This window comes from Agelaius phoeniceus, chromosome 3 (assembly GCF_051311805.1).
Source record: "Agelaius phoeniceus isolate bAgePho1 chromosome 3, bAgePho1.hap1, whole genome shotgun sequence".
NCBI classification, from domain to species: domain Eukaryota; kingdom Metazoa; phylum Chordata; class Aves; order Passeriformes; family Icteridae; genus Agelaius; species Agelaius phoeniceus.
Genome location: NC_135267.1, coordinates 80,818,201 through 80,840,971, shown reverse-complemented (window position 1 = coordinate 80,840,971; position 22,771 = coordinate 80,818,201). Strand labels below are relative to the sequence as shown.

The 22,771-nt window shown below is 37.6% G+C and overlaps 1 protein-coding gene across 3 annotated transcripts in view; it reads right to left on the bottom strand.

Moving 5' to 3' along the window:
• The window catches only part of RMDN2 (regulator of microtubule dynamics 2), a 46,997-nt gene that overhangs the window by 9,773 nt on the left and 14,453 nt on the right, over positions 1 to 22,771 (bottom strand). For all 3 annotated transcript variants that reach the window (XM_077175718.1, XM_077175719.1, XM_054629799.2), the window contains exons 6-10: positions 13,139 to 13,214; positions 11,406 to 11,483; positions 2,810 to 2,908; positions 1,002 to 1,055; positions 833 to 913 (exon numbers count right to left, since the gene is read on the bottom strand). In XM_077175718.1, the coding sequence (XP_077031833.1) occupies positions 833 to 913; positions 1,002 to 1,055; positions 2,810 to 2,908; positions 11,406 to 11,483; positions 13,139 to 13,214 (388 nt within the window). The remainder of the gene's footprint in view (positions 1 to 832; positions 914 to 1,001; positions 1,056 to 2,809; positions 2,909 to 11,405; positions 11,484 to 13,138; positions 13,215 to 22,771) is intronic.

Here is a 22,771-nt window from a genome sequence, read left to right as displayed (position 1 = left end):
TCTCTCTCCATACCACATCTGCTGTGCTCAGAGGGGGTCCCTTAGGCTGAAAAAGCTCAGGTTTGAACTCATCATGCTCTAGGATGGTAAGATGTTTCCAGTTATGGGTCATTTATGGAACTTGCTTTTACATGAGATCAGACAGAGTGAACCTTCTTGCCATGACTTGGTTTATATTTGAGAAATTAAACAACTTAAAATCTCTCAAATATTTGTAGAAATTTTGTGTCCACATACCAAAATGCTCTAATGGGCCTAAAATACTGTAATGGGCCTCAAGAGGAATCTAGTAACCTCTCAGAACAAACTCTAGGCTAGCAGATGTGACTTGAAGAACTGTGCCCCCTTAACTGCCCTGTCGTTGAAGACAAAGCCAATCTTTAATAACTCATCTGTCTCTGCTGTAATTAACATACTGCCCTTAACAAGAATCACAAATCAGAGGCTTTCAGGAGCAGAGACAGAGACTGTAGGACAAAAATCCAGAGTGCTTTCAATTGAGAAAAGCATAGGTCTGGGGCAAAATTTCAGCACAGCTAGAGTGACACACTCAACTGCTTATGCTCAAGATGATCTAATGAAGTGGGTTGAATTACAAAGAGTACAATTCAATTTCTGATACAGACGAGTCCCTAACAGTTCCCCAAACAAAGATTTTTTTAAAGCTGTTGATACAGACAACTGTAATGAGCCAACCTAGAGTGGAGGAAAAAGGAATGTTCTGTCTTCAGAGGAAAAACTGAAACATTATGTTGCTACCCGCAGTGCAAGAATGGATGCCAAAGACAAGAGAGCAGTCACAAGGGAACAAGTTATCACTCTCAATACCCACCTCATTAGTAACTGAGAGAATTGACAGTGCAGAATCACAGCACTTCAGTGCATTGCTTTTCTGGCCAAGATCTTTATAGCACTGAAAAGAAAAAACATTTTGTTTCCAATCAGACCACTGTAAGAACACCAGAGTCTACAAATCATTATTTTTAAAAGAACTTGGTTACCTTTGCCAAATACACATAATTGCATTTGGAATATCCTGGACGCATTTCTTCTGCCTAAATAATAAAAAACAGGAAAGAAAATAGACATAAAACTTGCATGATGAGATTTATGTGGTCTGCATAACATTTTTAGTAATGCACTACATTTCCTCAAACATCAGACTGAATCATCCCTACTCTGTGTAATGCAATCTGTTTAGTAGCACTTCAAAAAAATCAAGAAAACAAAAAAATTACAACACTCAAAACCTAAACCAGGCACATGAGATGCTGACAATGAACACAGAAAATGTTCTGTACTGCTTGCTCTCCTCTCTCCCTAAGCACTCTGTAAAAATTTAGGGTCCTTCTGTACAAGATCTATTGGATTCATTCACTTACAGGGTAGGTTTAAAGATACCACTGTCTATAGATTATTAACATTTATTTCCTCATCAAAGAAGTGAGAAAGTAACCAACATTCACATTTTGTGTAATGAGTAAAGAACTGTGTTTATCAATTTTACAATTATTTCCCTTCCACATTCTCTTATCTTCTAGCTTTGGGTTCACTTTTCTTTTTAAATTATCATCTTCTAAAATGTTCAGGTAATTTAAAAAGTTTAATAATGTCCTTTTTTTTTAAAACAAATCAAGGATATAGAAGCTTGCAAGATGAGTAAAACTTTTACTAATTATCTTCTAACAAAGAAGCAGCTTTTAATCAAAGAACAGCTATTGGGAGGGGAAAATTACATCAGTGAAATTTATGGTAGCTGTAATCTTTGGACCAAAACAATGCTGCTTTACCACAACTGTGTAAAATCCAACAACTGAAAAAGAAACCTAAACAGTTGTCTTTTAGACAATAATTTGATTTTTGTTGCTGAAGATGACTTAAAACCACAGTCACTCTGCAGCCCACCACAAAATACCCTGAGGCTAAAGCAAATGTTTCAAATTATTTCTACCGCTTTTGGAATTTGACCTTCAAGATAAAATCTCTTAAACTGGGAAGATGGTAATGTATTGTCCTGTCCAAAATTTAGGAGATTTTCAGTCTTTAAATAGACTAAGAACAAAGAAAAGAAGAACTTTTTATAGTGAGGAAAAGATGCCTGTCCAATTTCTTTGAAAAACTTTGATAGCAATTGTAACAATAGAAATTTATGCTTTGAATCTAGTCATGTGAAAAACTTTTATGCTTTTGAGCTCCAGAAGCAGAAATTATTCATATGGAAAGCAATAAAAGATAGATTTATTTTATTCATGTGATGTTTTCTCATAACTGTGTTCAAATAGAATGCCCAGGAACATGGACCTATATATGACAGGGCTTTCTTCTCTACTTCACTACAAAAGCCATTTCATCTCCACAAATAAGAAAGACTTTTACTGAAATTCAGTGGAAAATAGTTTCAGATCAGGAAAAAGAGAAGCATCACAATGTCAAAGTTTTCCTTGCCTATGTCAACTCTCTTGCAGAAACAGGCAAATCAGCAATCACTATCACTATAGTTCATCTCTTTTAGCAGCATATGTAACTAATCTATATTCACATCACATTCAATTCAATAACTATTAGCCATGGCAATTAATTGGAGAATTTCCTGAAACTAAATAAAGAAAAGAAAGGTGCTAACCACTCATGTCCAAACTAATTTTAAAACTGAAAAGAAAAAAAATATTTTAATAGAAAGCTCAGTGGTGTTTGGAAGAGCCCTGAATGGATAGCTACTGAACACAGTGTGTTGAACAGACATCTTGACAATACTCACATATAACAGCTGGCAAACAGCAATATAGGAAAACCCTTAGCTAGGACTTACCTTAAGGAAATTCTGCAATGCTTCTTCTACTGTTGAAGTTGGTGGAGTCCCAAAGAGAGCAGCAGCTACTTTCTTTTCAAGCCACGACAACTGAGCTACCTAGAAATAAGAATCAAACAAACAAAATATTAAAAAGTGAGATTTCTTAAGAGTTTCTTTTCGGTTTTGCAGTAAATACTGTCTTTCATATTGTACTACCTATACAACATATTTTGGAAAAGAACCTGTAAAGGAATGCTTTATAGTGTCAGTTTGGCCAGCTCAAAGCAGTCTTTTGGATTTTAGAGTCATATGACCAAACACCAACATCCTCAATATAAGGTTATTTCCATGTTCAAAGCTTAAAGTACATTTTAGGTATCATAGCATCTTGTCTTTTTAAAAAACCTAAGGCTAGAAATAGTACTTGAAACCTGTTAAGGTTTTCATGAAATAGACAGCTTTGCAAGAGAATCTATGCACTTGACTACTTTCCTATATTATAAAAAGGTGTTGCTGCTGTAAAAATGTGAGTCGTTTTGGAGCTTGTATAACAAGTTAATTTATTACACAGAAGATGGTGACAACCACTGTTAAGAAATAGGCTCAATTTTTAGCTCCTCCAATCTGACAAATAACACTTACCAATGACCTCTTCTCATTTCAGGAAGATCAGCTGCTATAAAAGGACTTTAGGGAACTGTCATATTGCCACACAATGCATATGACTAACATACACTGACACCTGACAGAAACTGCTTTGGTTACTGCCATAAGGTATTTGGCTCCATCACCCAACCCTCACATCTCTAGCAAAGGATGGAGTTGATAAGAAATGCAGTGTGAAAGAAAAGCTTGTTTAAGTGGAGGAGTGAAGCCACTTTCCTTTGGTCACTTCTACCACATCTGTAAAGAAAAGCCAGAAGTTTTTTCCTTCACATCCGTATTTGAAGCACAGCACTGATGGCTCCTGTCACGAGCAGATGAGTCGAAAAATGGTAAAAACCAAGGTTCTGTATTTTCTGGCCTGATCTATGCAGAGGCAACACAGAGAGGAGGCACACATAGGGTGTGTGAAAGAGAGCCCCTCATCAGAGACTTGGACATGAGATATGAATCACATAGGGACATCTCTTTTTCAGAAGGAGCTGCAATTCAAATAACAGAGTTCAGCCTTGAAGTCAAGTCTCTCCTACTGCTATAAAATTTAAAATGGTTTTGCTTTGCTTTAGATTTTTCCTGCCTCATTCCCTGGCTTCTCAATATTTGCAGGGCTGCTGCTGCTCCCCGTACCAGCTCCACCTATATCCAGCAATTATCCAGGAGATGTCAGCTAATAATTGTAAAATATGGGAATCCACTTTGTCATAACTATCCACAGCTACCAACCAGAATGCTTCTCCTCTGAACAGACATCAAGTTCTACCTACTTCTTCTTGCAAACGAAAAACACCATTGCAAAGACCAGAAATACAGGTCAGCATGCAGCAGGGAAATGCACAGGACCATGTTTTCTCATCTGGCCCCAATGCCTCTAGCCACATGAGAGCAGCATTGCATGGAGACAGAAGGCATCCTGTCCCAGTCCTGCTAGCTGCTCAGTAGGGTCCCAAGGCCTTATTTGTTACATGTTGTGTCTCACACCAAAGCACTAAATTATAACCTAGAGAGAAACAATATTACAAAAAAAAAAGCTTTTGTTTTCATTCTCTTTCACATACCTCGCTTTTGAAGCTTCTTCTGAGCACAGAAAATGTTTTTACAAAACCTCTCCAGCAATCATGGAGTTCTTACTCATTGGAGCAACAAGATGCTGTTGCCCCTGCAGTGCTTTCCCACTGTGTTACAAACTGCAACATGCTGCTTAAAACTTCTAATTGTAGGTATAGATAAAATGTCCTTCCCCATTTCATTTCTCTCACTGTTGTATAGTTTCTGAGACACATTCTGCAAGAGTTATTAAAAGATTTTTTGCCAAAGTGCTGGTTTTTTCATGTCAATCTACTGTCGCCTTGTTCTCTCTTCTCCTGGAAGAGGAAGGGCGTTTCTATATTTCTAGGTCCCTCACATCAAGAAGGAGGAAGAGAGGGGGTAAAAATAAAGGGAAAGTGTTACACTGTTCTCTGCAAAAGCACACAACACCCTGGAGATACACACTGCACAGATACAATTACCACACTCATGTCTGCTGTTATGCAATAATGAGGAAACAAAATTGCAGTTTTTCCATGTGGAGTTATAATTAACTATTGAAAACACAAGTTCTTCCTGGCAGTTACTTTATTTTCTTATGAGATTTAATTAGAACTGATTTGCTGAGGTTTTAGTCTTTATTTTGTCAGGCTTGGGTGCTGCTTTGCACTACTCAAATTTCTAAAAAGCCCAAACATATATGCAGTTGGCCATTTTTATTTCACCATCCCCATCAAGCTAAAACAATGTTTAAAAGTGAAATGCATGTAAGCGCATGCACATTTCACACAAAACCACCCACACTGAAAGGGGGTTGTAGCAAGGTGGGTGTCAGTCTCTCCTCCCAGGTAACAAGTGATGGGACCAGACAAAAGAGTACCAAGGGAAGGTTTGGACTGGATCTTAGGAAAATTTCCTTTACTGAAAAGGCAGTCAAGCATTGGGATAGGTTGCCCAAGGAAGTGATATAATCACCTCCCTGGAAGTGTTCCAAGACATGTGGGTGTGGCACTTGTGGACATGGGTTGGTGGTGAACAGGACAGTGCTGGGTTAACAGCTGGACTTGATCTTAATAGGTCTTCTCCAACCTTGATGATTCTATGATTCTATGGCAATAGTGAGGTTTTTATAATGTGCACTCTATCCAGCATTATACTTTGTGACTATTCCAGAGACAATCTGAGAATTCTGTAATGTTTCAGCAGTGAGACTTACATGCCACTGCCTTTATGAATTTGTCACAGCAAGCCTAGCCCTCCATATATGAAGTATCTAGTTCACACAAGTTGTCCAGGTTCCTTGCATGGTCAATACAGAGAAGCACTTCCATTAGGCAATTCTTCTTCACCTACTTTAGCCTGAGATGAACACTCCTATCTTTCTTTTCTTCAACTACAAAAGGAGCAGACCCTGGGGATAGCTAAAGGCAGCTGAGGTGAATCCCATCACAACAGCTTAACTGTGCCCCACCTGAGTCTGTCTGCACCCCTCTACGACTGAAGTGGAACAAATGGAAGAGATCTGTTGTATGAATACACAAAACTGTGTCCCAGAGCAATAATGATGAACAGGAACCTATACTCTTCCCCTAAACACCCATAAGCAAAGTCTTTAATTTGAAATAATTTCATTTGAGTAACTCTTACACTATGTTCAATGAAATGGAAACATCATTCCTACTATACCTAGATATTAATGATTCTCTGTCTGTGAGCAAGCACAGGGAATGGACCTCCTGGTGTAACATGCTCTAGCATAGTTCAGAATTGATTGCTACAGTCAAGGCTACTCCAATAGTGCAAAGTGCACCTGGAGGTCCGTACAAAATCAAGTGTATAGAGAGGGTAACTGCCATCAACTACAGCAGAACCATGATTTCACTTAGTGAGTGTTCAAGGAGTAGTAGAGTACAACAGGTAATAAGGTAAACAACTACTGCTGAAAGTAATAGCTGCAACAACCACAAAATGAAGGAATGAAGTTTTGACCTACAGATGATTTCCAAATGTAAGTGAGTTTTGGTTTTTTAGGTCTCCTAAACCCGGATGTCAGTCCTGCCAGAAGCCTGAAAATTCAGAGCAGCACTGCAAGGAACACTGTGTTTCCACAGAATATCAGGTTTTAATGTGGTGGGTCACACAAGGAACATCACTCCCAAGCTGCCAAACATAAGGAGAGCTACTCCCACCCACTCAAGAGCAACAAAGGCCTGAGGAACCATCAGCCAACTCCTGATGTCCCTTAGAGCTGAAGGGTAGTGGGTCATCCTGGCAGCCCGGCCTTTGCCAAGGAGAGGAGGCCACTCTACAGTATCCTGAAGCAAATAGAGATGCTTGTCTCAACCAACCTCTCCTATTGTGTCAACCAACTCTCTCCTGATCTGTCAACAAACTGTCATCAATTTATCCTATACCAAAATCTCCATTATATCCAGAGATGGAAGAAAGGCACTCCCAGAGTTAAACTGCCGCTGAACGTTAAGTTCATACTCGGCACTCTTCCATCAGGCCTCTCGGATCTCTGGTGATTCTCCCTTAAATACTGGGAAAATGCATTTCAAAAATATCCCTTTCTCTTCCTTAGCCTAGCATCAGCAAAAGTCATATATATATATATATATATATATATATATATATATATATATATATATATATATATATATATGTACTGTAACACTGGCTGGATTTTTGTCTTCTGTTTGTAATTTATGAGAAGCAAACCCTCCCCACTTTGACAGCTCCTTTCAAATTCCAGGATGTTGGTTTGAAGGAAATTAACCCACTGGAATTGAAAAACCATCCATGATTGACTTTCAGCCCTAAAAGACATCCTCTTCCAATGCTTCTTTCCTAACAGCTCACTGAACACATATCACACAATTGTCTTCCATAAAGGTAAATCACAGCATTGATCCAGCTTCAGTAAAATATTAATGGCATCTATTTAAATATCCCCAGAGAGTTTCTTTTTCTTTTTCATTACAATGTATTAATGTAAAATTGTACTAAATAATTTTGCAATGTTTTGACTTCTGGAAGAGATTAAGTAACTGGACACCAATTTTGAAATACTGGCTTCCAACAAAAACATTCTCTTTCTTGCCAGCTGAGGAACCTGGACAATCTGCACAGGCATTTAGGTATTTATCCAACTTGAACTGGGCTTTTCACCTTCCAGTAAGGGAAGCCCACGTAGAGAGCACACAAAGGAACCGTATCAATTTATTCCCTGATGTAACCCAAACAGATACTGGGATACACCAGAGACAAACCCAAAATATGCCCTATAACCTGCAGAAGGAAAATCCCAGGAGATCTAATTTTTAATACACTACTAGCATTTACCAGGGACTCTGATCCAGTTTCACAAGTACATGATAGCTGTTCTGTGCCTGTCCTGTAATGGCAAGTAGACATAAGTCTTAAACTAGAAAGTTTTATCAGCTATTTGAAACATTAAAACACTTAACTCCCCTCCCCGCCCCGACCATACAACTATAAAGAATTATCAGATAATTGTGCTGAAAACTTTAAGGAAATAATTCTTATATACCATGCATCATAGATTGATTCACTTCTTGTATACACAGCAGGTCTCATAGGCAAAATTTTGCCCACTATGACATCTATGAAATGACTGGTGAAAATCTTGCCTATCTGATTGTGATAACAGGAGTAATTTTCTAACAGAGCTGAGAGGATTCTATGATCCTCCTCTTTTGTACAGCTCTACTGACTTTAAATGGTAAGAGAAATAAGAAACAGCAAAAACTGATTTTTAGACAAGGTGGTGCACAACTGTCACTGGCTCTGCATCACAGACAAACCCCAGCTGATGTGAGGCAGTGAAAACCCAGCTCATCCTTTCTCCTGGAAGGTGCTATGACACCTTGCATCAGCTTCATTTCTGGCCCAGCAAGAAAAACTGCTGGTAAGAAACTTGGCAGCACTGTACCACTGCTCCTTGCAAAGGACTGTGGCACACTGAGGAAGGTGGGAAATGGCAGGCAGTCAGGCCAGATTAAACTCCACTAATTAAACAGCTTTTACTAGCACAGCATGCAGTCTTTGCATATATATTCAGTCTTCAATAAATCTTCTGCATCTGCCTCCACTGGTTTAGGGGTGACAGTATTGACAATTGGACTTGATGATCTTGAAGGTCTCTTCTAACATTGATGATTCTATGATTATATACTTTTTACCTCAAAGTCTTTTCAATGGATTTCCACTTGTGAAAATGAACTGTAGCCCTGAGTTACACTTGAAGCATCTGCATTTAGAATATCTTATGCAATTCCTGTTTGTCATCCAAAAAAAACGTATGCTAAACAATAGTAATAAGATCCCCTAACATTAAATCAGGAGTGAATGGGAAATATCTGACTATACTGGGAAGACTTAAGTACATCAGATTTCACAAAACTGTTATCAAGGCCTATAAAATATCAAAAACTTGTTATCTTTTTTAATTACACTGCTTCAGAAAAAGAATATGTGACCAAAATTACACAAAAATACCCTGGGAAGCAATACCTACAAAAGAACAAACATTGTGGCCAATCCTAACTTGCTCCCAAAGTCAGCTAGGCTAAATGTAAAAACTAACCTTCTTGCCTGAATCATCCCCTTTCTGCTTTAATTATCTCACACTGGACAACACCTTCCCAGCCTCAGCAACAGTGAGACTGAACATTAAAAACAGAGCAGCTAAGAGGAGCATTATCACTCCACCTAGAGGTACCAGAACAGATGAGTGAAAAAGGACTTTTTCAACACTCCATCATAATCTCTACCCTGACAAAGTATTTGGAATCAAGGCCACAGCCAACAATCTTCTTTTGGGATAATTACCACAGCATGAAACTTCACAGTCTGCAGAACAGGAGCAAGGAATTTGGCATACCTTCCACAAGCTCCCCATGACTACCTATATCACAGGCATCGCCAAAACCTGGGTTAGTGAATCAGCACAGAAACAATTCACTCAGCTAAAACTAGTGAGGATATTACCAATCTCACTGGGCTAGGGTTAAAATTAGTAATGCCTCAAAACTAGTGTTTCCAAATGACCTCATCTTGCTACTGAAAGTGTACAAAGACAGTAAGTTTTTAAGAGCTGACAGCCCTAAAAGTTGAACAATATGTTATTCATACTTGCATTTGTTTAGAGTACGAAAATTTGTTCTGTGTGTTTCAGGTTACTATTTTGTCATGGCAGTCACAGAAGGCAAGAATTAAAAAAAAAAAAGAAGAACAACAGAAATCTGAATTCAATCCTTACATATTTCAGTGGCTGCATCTGTTTAGGTAGATTGTTTCACTTAAATAAATGCAGGTCAGGTCATAACCTAAAGCAAATGCTAATCTGTGGTTTCAATGTTTAGTAAGGAAGTCCTGCATATATGTTGCAAGTGTGGGATATGAATTTGTAACAATACAGTACAACAAACCACATGTATTACTCAGTCAGGAAGTGGTGATTATCATGAAAATGAAATGAGGAAAAAAAAAGTGCAATAAGAACAAAGTGAGGTATACTGAGATTGTGTGTTTCAAAAAGCAGCAGCTCACAGGAGAAATAAGCCATGAAAAACATCTGGGAGTATTTGGCTTAAATGGAAGCTGCAGTTAGCTGTTGGGCACAGCACAGTATAAAAGTGCTTAAGGAATCATTGGTCAGAGAGATGCTTCCCAGAGGCAGTACAACAGGCATACTATAGGACCATCTTCAGCAACTTATTTTTGCAGAGCTAATGCTGATATTCAAGATTACACTGTGACAAAAAGCAAAAAGCCAAATTCCTTGCAAAAGCTGGTGTCATTCCTTATTCAAATCAACAGAGAAAAAACATGGTTGCTGAAAGCTCTTTGGAAGTTATATATATGACCTGAAAAACTGCTGAAAGATTACTTTGCATTAAGTCTTGTTGCAGATAAAGACAAAGTCTGCAATGTGTCACAGTAAATCCTTCTTTCCAGTTTGTCGGCACTTTGTAGTGACTTGCACTGGAAGTATCCGAAAGAAAAAAGCTTGGCTGGAATTCACTGTGCATTAGCAGTCATTATTCTGAGAAGACTCACAGTGATCTTTTACAGCATAGACAATGCAAGAATGTTTTCTTCCAACAAAAGATTCCTCAAAGCACTAGAGATGAACCAGTATGGACAGCCAGCTCAAAGATGTGGATTACCAAAAAGACAACTCTCTTATTAAAGCACAAGCACAATTTTTCTAAAAAATTAATGAATAGTTAATCTTGTAAACCAATTATCCTATTTTTTCATATATGAGTACTTATCACTACAGAATCTACTGCAATCTAATATAATCTTTATAAAACAAAAATATATAACTAAAACAATCTTTAAAAGCAGCTGTTGTACTGGTAGGACACAAATTGTATTTCTTGCAAAACTCATAGGTGAATTACAGATTTTTATGCATGAATATTTTTTGGACATTCCTTGGAATTTACCAAGCCAGTATGGTACCCTTGCCGCCACAGACATAATCCCACAGCATCGTCAGTGCCTTTAACTTAAGTTATGGATGGGAAATAAAGTTACCACAAGGCTATGCTACCAGCCCAGGTCCACCCAGAAAATTTATGGCAGAACAAAGAAGTAAACTCAAGAGGTCATCCTTCCTCCCTTCCAAAAATCAGTTACTTTTCATTCATTCATTCAGATAAAAAACCTGAACAAACAATGAGGTACATACAAGCACAGCTTACCTAATTACATTGCAGGAATGGTCAGCTGTGAGCATCATGCATCTGGTATTGAACTCAGGAAGTGTAAATGTCTATTTAGCTCAAAACATCTACTTAAATAAACACCTACTTTGTCTTAAGTCCCACTATTTAATTACAATTCTTTATTATACTCAATTCATATGTTAGATAAATAAAACACAACTTACTGAATAGCACCATCTTCCATTTAGGTAATATAAAAAGGGATCTTGAGGCTTAAGTTCAATTGCCTTGTCTAGGTGCTCCTATTGGAAAGAAAATTAGTATCACTTTAGATGTTTGTTTGGCAAGTGCGTTTACATCCTAAGTAGTTTGCTGCAAGTCAGAAACAAATTCAGAAATTCTCTCCTGCTGCAATTGTCTTCTAACAACCTAAAACTTCAACTAGCAAATCCCTTCCTCATGGAGGGAAACCACAAAATTATTTAGCAACTTTGCACACAATGCAAGAAGGCATGCTGTATTTAGAACATGACTAAATAGCTCTAAAGTTCAGTCAAATAATTCAAGAACTTTTGTCTTAAAAAGGCAAAAACTTCAATTACATTAATTTCATTTACAGTTTAATATTAGGAAACTATCACAGATCAAATCAGTGAGTAAGCAACTACTCTTGAAGAGATCTTACATGTGAGCACCCATTACTGAAGCATAGTTCCTTCCACCCTGGAATGTGACAGCCCCAATGAAATGGCACTTGACACAAACAACTGTTATTATATTGTGATATTCAGAAAATAAAATGGTTCTGTTTATAGTGAAACTACAAAACCTATAAAGTATCTAATGAGGCCCTTCCAAATCATTCTCATTTCAGGTCATGAGTACCTTTAATTTACCAAAAAAAAGCTCTTACTGCTCAACCTGAGCTGGAAGAAAAAATAAATATTTCAGCCTTACCATTTGCCTCTCAAAATAAATTTCATTCAAACATTTCTTTTTTTCCCCCCATATATCTTTCTAATTAAGCCAGTCACAAAAGTATTTGACTAACATATATATAAGAGACTACTATACTCATACCCACAAACTATTCAGATAGGAGCTACATTTTCATACTACTATTTTCCCAAATCAACAGATTTCAGGATTACTTGTGAGAAGCAAAACTTCCCTGAAACGGCTACTGCTCACACTGCAGTGACTCTTTTAAAACTTTTAAAAACTCCATCCTTGAACAGCTGCAGCACTTGTGTTATTTGTCTTTTTCCCTTTGTTCCCAGCCCGTCCCAGTGCTCGGGGCTTAGCTGGCTTGGCACAGCTCAGATGTAATGAATGCTCTCTCATAGGAAAGCTCTGCCACACTCCAAGTCCTAACACGGACATGATGTGAAAGGAGCCCACCCCAGGCATTCCCCAGGGATTGGAACTCGTCTGTTGCCTTTCACTGTCACCCAGAAAGGGGGGACGCCAGCTTGGAGGGCAAGGCATGGATGGAAAGTGTCTAAGCAATGCTGAGGACAAGGAGGGGGAGAGTAGCACATGTAACACAAACAGCTAACTCTAAAAAACACAATTACCTTTGCAAGGACAGAGTTAAAACAAACATTACTTAAGGGCAACATGAAGGATGACTGCAGAACTGTGTTAGTTCATCGCTTGCCATTTCATGTTTTGGTTTTCTAAACAGAATCATTATTGCCTTTCCCCCCCCCCTTCTGACTACAAAGGAAATCAGAAATCTTAATGCTGTTCCCAGAATCCTACCTCAATTCTTATATTTTGCAAGCATATAATTTATTTTCATACATAATAATAACCTTTTCAATTTAACTTCAGCACCAAAATAGATCTGTGAGGCTGAATTACTGTGTTGGAAAACCTGTCTTTGACACTATGTAAGGAAATAACTTAAAGGAATAGCTTAAAAAAAACAACCCCAAATCCTACAAAAACATACCTTAAAGAGATAACCATTCCTGATTTTGTTTTGTACACTTTCAAACTGAGACATATAGCCACACATAATTGCAAACCTGAGAGGGGAAAAGAAAAACACACACACATACTTTTTGTGATTTAAATAAACCTTTGAATCATATTAGAAAATATTTCAATACCTAATGCACACATTTACACTTTTATTTTTCCATCTGAATGGCTGGATGGAAGTTTGGTATGAGCTATACATATTGAAGAACAGACAAAAACACAAACCAAAACAAAACAATGGAAACAAGGAGAAGTTTAAATGACACTATTTGGGTTGTCAGTTAAGTGACAAAACAGCTTTCATCTCCAAAATTTAGGCCATTTAGTTCAGAGTGCAACACTTCCAGACTGGCTCTACTGACAGCAGTTTACCTTGACACATTGTGCTCTGCACTTCACCGGGAACGTGAGCACCACCAGCTGCAGAAACTCACCCAGGAAGGCAAATGCTTCAGGTGTGCCCAGTTGGAAGCTGTACACACCTCAGAAACATTCACAGCTGCCTTCTACCCTTCTCAAGTATCCCAGTGCATTCCTGCACTTCTGACACTCTTCTAGTATCTTTAAAATTTGAAAACATACACACACATTCTGCTCTAACAGGATCACTACTGCTATTATTAGATTTCTATTGCTAAGATCATTATTATTTCTATTATTATTACTATGATTATCATAAATTGGGGACACTGAGTGGTAAAAGAAATGTGAGATAATTTCTATAAAATATTTGTATTGTTAAGCAGTTATAAGTGAACATACTTTCAGAGGTAAGCCTATAAAGATTCAGATCTCCTAAGCAGCACTAGTATCTTATTGACACTCCACCTAAATTTCTATTGCTTTCTTCTTATTTCTTCAACAGTTATAGAACCTTTATGCATAAGGAATTTCTTGCACAGATATCAATAACAGTTTCCTTGGACCTATTTTCATTGGTATTAAGACAACTTTGCACCTCTGTATAAAACTAATAAAATCACCAAAGAAATAGTTAAGCAGCAAAACCTCATGTAGATTACTTTTCTAATATTTTTCAGAATTTTGCTTTTTTATCAAATATTTTACAATGCAACACCAGACAAAAATAAAATATAATCCTAAAAGAAGGAAATCAAGTTGAAGTCCAGAGGAAAATATGAGTTATGCAAGAAGCTTACCGAGTTAATTATGGCAACACAACCACAATCTGTAAAGCACACACAGTTTATAAGGACTATTAAACATCAGCTTTCTTGAATTGCTTTATATAATGTAATTATTCAAGTTCCAGTGAATCCTGATTAAAATGTCATTGCTAACACAACTCAAGAAATTACTTTATTGCTCAGTTATACCTAATGGTTTTAAGTCAGAAATGCTCATGCTACAGGTAATTTTGGCCAGAAGTGTTTTGGTCACTAAGTGTTCCCAGGTAAGGCACGAAGTCAGCAGAACACCAGTTGAGCTTGTAAGAGCTCCAGACACACTGTCAAACACTGCTGGGCAGGGTGTTTGCTGTGACCAATGTGCACTGGGCAAAATCCAGCTAATGGCAGCACTAGTGCTGACAGAGCTGCAGCCAGAGTGCATTTCCTATGGGAACAAGCTGCAGTTGAGGGAAAGGCAAGGGGTGGGGGTGAGGAAAGTTCAGGTATTTAGGCAGAGGGGGGAGGTAGTGAAAACTTTATTAGGGTTAAGTAACTCAAGCAACATTGCCCCTATTCCCTTCACTCATTAAGTGCTAATCAGATAAACTCAGCATACCATAGCTAAACGGATTGCTGCTACAAAAGAAAACAATGAAAAGCGAACAAGCTAATCCAGCATCTTGCAGTATTTCCCTGTCTGTGCGTGACAAGAAAGAGGGCCTTAGTTTAAACTAGTTCAAAGAAAAACTTCTACTTACAGCTAAAATCTCTTGGGAGGGAAATCCCAATGAAATTTCCACTGAATTAAAAGTAAGCTAACCTACTAACTTTAAATACCCATTATTTTTCCACAGAAAAGATAAAAATGTCTTTCATATCTTTAAGTTTTTTTAACTTGCTTTGGTTTGGTTTTTTAAATTTTATACTTTTGAAATGGACTAGGCAGCCAATTGATAAAAAGTAATTATTTCATTTTTTAAATTCTATGGCATTTTGGATATTAATTTAATTTCTAAAAAATCTCACAAACAACATAAAAAATGTGTCCTTTCTTTCCTGAGAAGAATTTTTTAGACATTTTAAATAATTTTCAAAGAGTTTAAGACACCAGGCAAACTTTTATTTTCAATGGTGCAAAGGGTAATGTTAATCATTGAATGGTCTATATTGTAAGGGGCCTTAAAGATCGAGTTTCAACCGCCCTGCCATAGGCAGGGACCCTTCCACTAGACCAGGTTGCTCACAGCCCCATCCAGCCTGGCCTTGAACACCTCCAGGGATGCCCATTCTCTAGGCAATCTGTTCCAGTGCCTCACCACTCTCATGGTGAAGAAAATGACCAAAGAAAACGAGGCAGGGAGTAACTAGAAATGCTTCCATGTCAGTCTTTCCACAGCCCTGGACTCCGTGGTCACCTGCCCCATCTCGTGGTGACAGGGGGAATACTGAAAAGATGATCATACAACAACATGCAAATACCTAATGAAATGGGTAAAAAGCACACCTCTTAGAAGTGCAAGCAATACTGGTTCTCTGCACAGCCATTACCTCCCTCACACCCTCTGACTATCAGAGTACTGCTTACAGAACTTTCACAGACAAAACTAAAGAGAGAAATTGTATCAGGAAAGCTCTGCCAGGAATGACCTCTTTGCTGAGCTGATGTTACTACTGGGTAATGTAAAAACCAGCCCCAGACACATTCATCTAGATAAACACAACAATAATCACCTCAAGTGACACAGTACTTGGTTGGTGTAAAAAATGTTATTCCCAGACGGAAGAAAAATTACTGAACACAGTGTAGCAGCATATGATTAATCCCCACAATTAGCAAACCTTTATTAAGCATAAACACAATCAAACAAACTCAATATAATAGGTCAGCACCATGTTCCTCCATGATGTCCTGGAACTCAGACTTGCAAGAAACTCTAGCTGACAGAGATGGATGCCAAGTACCTATGTAGCCATCATGCAGAAGGTCCTAATCAAAGTGAATTAACATTTTCCCTTCTGGTGATACATGTGTATTCAGGCCAGGGAAAACTGTAAGGGACATATCTTAACCTATTGCCAAAAAAAGAGAAGCAGGTTGATCCAATAATTTTATCAAGCCAATTTGAATTTTAATAGAAAAAATGATACCTACACTTAAGACTCTGTCATCCACAGCTTATTCTACATGAGACAGATTTACAGAAAAGATTTTGAAGTCTCAAATGAAGATTAAACCACAGTAGGGCAGTTAAATATAGCATTATTTATCTTTGCCCTGATAAATTTCACATGGCCAAAACCAGAAATAACATGCACCTTCCCAGACTTGTTCCTTCCTCTCCTATATACCCTTTTATATATCCCAAATCTAAAAAAAACCTTTTATGTCACATAGACTTTGGAAATGTGTGGGTACAGGTTACATTTAGAAATCCAGATCTCCATTTTAGCATCTCAGTATCAATAGGAAAGAAAAAGATCAATTTTTTAAATTATCTGACAAGACTTTGCAAATGGGAGGAGAGTCTGTGATATTTACCACCACCAAAGTTTAATTCATGTGTTTCATAACTGTTTGTCACTCCCTCCTCCTTATCTGAGAAATATTTAACATGTAAAGTAGTGTGAGCAAAGGCTAATGTGTGGGCAGCACAAAAGAGGCCCAGTGAAAAGAAAGTTCATTCCCCCTCCAGTTCTAAATATGTTCCTGCATCCCTCCACCTCTGCATGGCTCAGTTCTGTGCATGCCATCTTATATTTTAGCCCAGAACTCCCTCACTCACCAGTTTCACCCACTTATATATTCTGACAGTCTCTGCAATGTAGTGAGACCCACAGGATTTCTTTTTGACATTATTTCAATGAGATACCAATTTCTATGTAGAGAGATTTTGCAACTGAAATTACTAATTATGATCCCTGTTGCATTGCCCTTCCTGAGATCCCAGTTTTTCATACTTCATATCATATCACTTTGGTACCAAGATATTTAATCTACAAAAATGCATCTGACACAAAGTTTCCATGCAAGGGTAAATTATTGGTTTGCATTGGTATATGATCATCCTCATGGGGATATGGAAGCAGGGCCTAAGAACGCCTGAGATGGCCAACACACCAAGTAAGATGTGCCAAGGTGCAAAGTGAAGTGTTTAGGTGATATTTTGTTTGCAGAGATTTTTTTGCTAATGGGGATTTCATTTCCCTTTCCTTTTTCTGGGAATATAACTGAGTCCACACTGTAGAAATTGGCAGAAATACACTTTTCACATTAAAAATTCAACAGAGCATTGAAGCTGAGCTCCAGGGAAACATCAGATGCAGCGCACGCTTGTGTAGGTAACACTTGCAAAAACATGAAAAACCCCTACTTTGGTTTAAAAAACCTCAAAGGTAAGGCATTAAGAATTCTGGATTTATTTACTGCAACACATGCAGTATACCAAATCAAAGGAAAATGCTGCTGTTAATGTGTATTCACAGAAGTTCACCAGTAGAACGTGTGGATGCCATGTTCAGCATTCCTTAGGCTGTGAAACCCACAACTGTGCTAAATTTCTGTTTCCAGAAATTTAACTTTTATTTTTATAATAGACAGTTGTTACAGATGGAAATACAATCTTGAAGAAATTAGCAGGACAGTCCTCACAAGTGTAGAAACAGAGTGAAACAATAGCTTTCAGAGACGGTAACACAACAATTCTGCTTGATAGAAATGTAATAGGCATCATTAGGTTGTCAGAATTATTTCCTCTGTGACCATTCTGGCAAAAAGCTTGTAGTAAACAGATCTTTTCACGTGTCAAACCTTCCTCCTTTGCACTTGGCATGAGCATGCTGCAGTGTTTCACTGATCCACTTACTTCAGGACAACTTAACAGCTTTTGAGAAATGGCTTCTCAATTTGAAATTTTCAATTATTAAAAAAAAATAAATTACATAATTCAAAGATTACTGACTAAGATTACACATAATTAAGAAAAAAGATTGCTGTAAAATTTCTTTGGTCTTTCCATGAATCAAATACAGGGCAAACAACTAAGAGCTGGAAACCTTGTATTTCTGTACAAACTATCAATTCCTGAAAAATGCGACTGCCTGATAGAAACAGATGCTTGTCACTTGCAAGTTATCTGCCTCATCTAAGTTTAAATAAGGGATAATTAAGGGCAGCAGGTAACAAGCATTTAGTTAGAAACAGTTGAGGATTTAATTTTAAAAGTGACCGTATCCTACAACATATTCCAAAATTTTGAAAAGTTTTGTTTCACTGGAAAATTACTTTTATGCCATTACACCTTACAAACCTGACAAATTATCTGCTAGAATTCTATTACTGAGATGGAATGTTCACTTTTTTGTAGGAAGTTTGTGTAAAATCACCAAAATACGCAAATGACAATGATTATTTGTGTCCTTGAACCAACCTGCACTACTGTTCCGTAGTGCTGCCTGCCAGTGAGAGACTGTACCTAAGCTCTGGAACTCACTTCCATGGAAAACCCAGGGCTTGTGAAAATATCTGTGCTTCTGATGACCACTCATACACATGACAGAGAAAACTCTTGGGGGGAGGTGTGTTCAGAAAGGGTTTCCACATACAGCCACTGGGTTTTCACTTGCTAACTTCACTTGCACCTAAATGAGATGTGCTGTATGACTCCCACCAACGGGTGACTTCTAGAGAGTAACACAAACTCAAGAGCAGCACCAAGTTTGTTTGTGGCAAACAAACCAAAACTAAATGCAAATAATTACCGTTTTAAGCAACTTTCCTGAAAATTTGCTATAACAGTAACCTTTTTGTTCTTGCAAAGCCTGTAACAAGTTCTCCTCCACAAAAAAGGAAGTGTGGGGATCTGCACAACAGCAAAGAAACCTTCCAGACCTCTTTCCCAAACTCCTGAAGTAAACCAGCAACAAACCTCCCACAAATATAAAAATTCACTGGTTTTCCAAAAGAATTTAAAAGTGATAGTTTAGTTTTAAATAAAAGCACTGTTCTTATGCATCTACATGTTGTTTTCTGTAACTGTAAGGTTGTAAAGCAGCACAACTACAAAGCAACTGTAGCATCAAATTGTTCACATAGCACTTCTAATTAAAATCTGGGTGATAAAGATGCTCCATGATCCAAGATGAGCTGCAAGGATTCACAGCTGTCCTTTGGGAATCACTGACCCACAAAATGAATTTGTTTGAGGCTTGGAAAAAATAAGAGGACCTGCAATGGCTGATGATAACTTTTGCATGCGAGTTCCTCTACAACTTGAAAAATTGACATTGGCTGAACAAAGCCACAAATCACTTAGAATATTTACTCTATCTTTCTTTAGGGTATTCATACAAATATTAAAGCTCTCTTTTTCCTTTCCAGTGTTGCCATTTACTTCAGTTATTTAGAGGTCAACATTCAAAAAGTCTGAAGGTTTTTGATCTCATTGGCAACTACAAGATTAAGTATTATCACATGTTTTCAAGAATCTGGATTCAGATATGAAAATTATTTGCAGCTGCAGTTCATTACCAAAACCAACTGACTACTTCAAGATATTTTGCTTTCTTTGTTCTGCATATGTTTCCTCAAATTTAATTTGAGGCTGAATACTGTTAGTATTCTGATCAGTAAGTTGAACAGTTGGAGAGTTGATCATTTTATCATACAATTTTACAGAAAAACATAGGTGATGCACTAAGAAGATATATGGCATCTTTTGTTCTTAACTGAAGTAAATATCAAAAGTAAGGCAATACAGCTGAACTCTAAGCCTACATTAGCAAGTTTGCTCATGGAACCATTCCACTAAATTCCACTGGTGGACACAAAAAATGTGTTCTGTCTTACAGACACCTTATAGCAATTCCACAAAACAGAAAAATACCTGCTCTGGAAAAGGGATGCTTTTTCTTGTATAACTCTGTCTACACTAGGAAAATTATGTGTGTCAAAGTGTCACAAGAACCTGTTTATTTGGTAAATAGAACTTTCAAGCAGCAGGGATAAGCTTCCAAAAGAAACTTCCAAATGGGTCTATAGACCTAACCACTGCATGACAGGCATAGTGCATATTTTTAATGGAAAAAAAAGAAATCGTTAAAAAATGCCTTTTTCTAGTATTTCTAAATATTAGGAAAAGCCCTATAAAAGATTTAGTAAGAGACAATATTCAACAGCACAACTCCAAATGACCCTTTAGTCACAGCAGGGAATATTTTTAGATCAATTCAGCTCCATTGAGGAATTCCCAATTAACTTAAAACTCAAAAGAAATTTACTCTAAAAATAAAAACAAGAGTCCACATCTTAGCTAGGGATATTGGTAAGACAATAAGAAGAGGTTCTATAAATACACCAGAAGGAAAAAAAAACAGAAATGAAAGTGCAGAACAATTAGCAATGAGGAAATAATGGCAAAAGATGAAACCAACGAGGCTGAATTCAATTTCTTCCTCACTTATATCCCCCCTGCTCCACAAGGGTTAACTGTAAGTAGAGAGCAAGGTAAAGGACCAGGAAAAGAACAGGGTATCATTTAATCCTCACTCACTTAGTAAGCCATAATATATTAAACAGTTTAAGAGAACACTAGAAATAATGTATGAGTGGACAACATAGATGGCAGCTATACCAAACATGAGTGAAAACCTCAGTTGTGCTGACTGGAAATATCAAACCCCCTCAGAAATTAGTAAGAAATCAAGAAATACTTTCTCAACTTTCTTCAGTCAAGGTCAGAAAACCAGCTTGGTTATCAATAGCTGATACAGACTGACATAGCCTTACATGCAACAAACAGATGGGCTCATCTTACACAGGCTAGGATTATTTACCTTGTACAGCTTTAGAAAACATTATGTTGGCAGTGAGATGAAAAGGAAGGATTTTGGTCTCAGACAGCATTGCTTTCACACTGACCTTGCACTCATGCTGAGCTTCTCATTTCTCTCTGTTGCAGCCAGCAGAGACCCTGTTCAATTCACAGGACCCCTGCCCAAACACAGATGCCTACTGCCACTGGAGGTGCCCTAGGGTTTCTCACCACTTCTGGATGATGGCCTGGAAGCGTAGAGACCCCAAAGGTCCTGTGTGATATCCATCATGCCATGCAAATATCCTGGCACATCAAATGGCACATGCTGCCTCTCAACTCTCCCTCCCCTCTAAGTGCAGGATCTGGCCCTTGCTCACATGCAGGCACATATGACAGAGACAGAACATCCACGTGTCCATCTGGAGCTGGGCACTGCCCTTTAGCTCTGATCTTGACCACCCACTAGTGATCCTAGCATCTTTTTGTATATATATTTGTTCTATTTTTTTTCTTTTCAGTTCTTTTCTCTATTATTCTTATTAACTATGGATTTCATATTACTTTCACATATTATTTATTCATAACTTAATTGTATTGCATCGTTATCTGTTTACACACAGTCTTTTCTATTTATAACCTCAGGGAAAATTCTGTTTGTGTACAACTTTGAGAGAACAGTTTTTACAGAGAAGATTCCCTAAAGTCTTATTTCCTGTTCATGGGGATTAACATGTGAAATAATGTTTAGATAAACTGGAAAAATTTGCATTAGGCCAGACTCAAACAATATAGATCTGGCACAGAGCTGACTACAGAAGTCTTGTGAGTAATGCAGAAAGCCCCAATAGCAAGCAAAAAGGCAAACATAGCTGCTATCAGGGAGAAGGAGAAGTGTTCCAGGCAAACCAGCCTAACCTGAAGACAATACAGGATAAATTATTCTGGAAGTGCATAAGCATACAAAACAGTTAACACAAGATTTTTGTGAAAAAAACAGGATAAAAGAAAAATTCTGGCAAGATAAAAAAGCCTGGGTAAGAGGAATGCAACAAATGAAATACACCTTGTTTATGTGGCCTTTGACTTTGTCCTACCTGCTGTTCCTCAAAACATAACTGTGGAAATATTTAGATTAAATCACCTGTAGAAATGGTTGCAGAACCAGGTTCATGTGAACCTGAGCATCCCTATAGGTGTCACCCAGAGTTTGGTGCTGGGTCCATTATCTTCCAGTAATTTCATTAATTAAGTTAATGATTTTAAAAAGCCCATACAACAAAAACCACTTTTGAAATAAAATGTTAATCCATTGAAATAAAATGTTAATCCCATGAGGGGATGCATTTACAAACCTAAATGGCCTCAAACCTCAGAAATAGTCAGAAATAAACATGAAATCAATTAAATGTGTGTAAAACACTTTAAAAAGAATAAAATAGAATAAAACAAGTTTAAAAAATAAGTTACAAAACAAGTCCAATTGGTTAAGTAGCAGCACAGCACAAAAATGTCTATTGGGACCACAGATGGAACAACTATTGTTATGCTAAACAAAAATATACCAAAGTCTCGCTGGAGCATGGAAGTCCATTCTGCCCAGTATTTAGAGCCTCAGTTAGATTGGCACAACCATTACACTTACATCACACTTTAAAAATC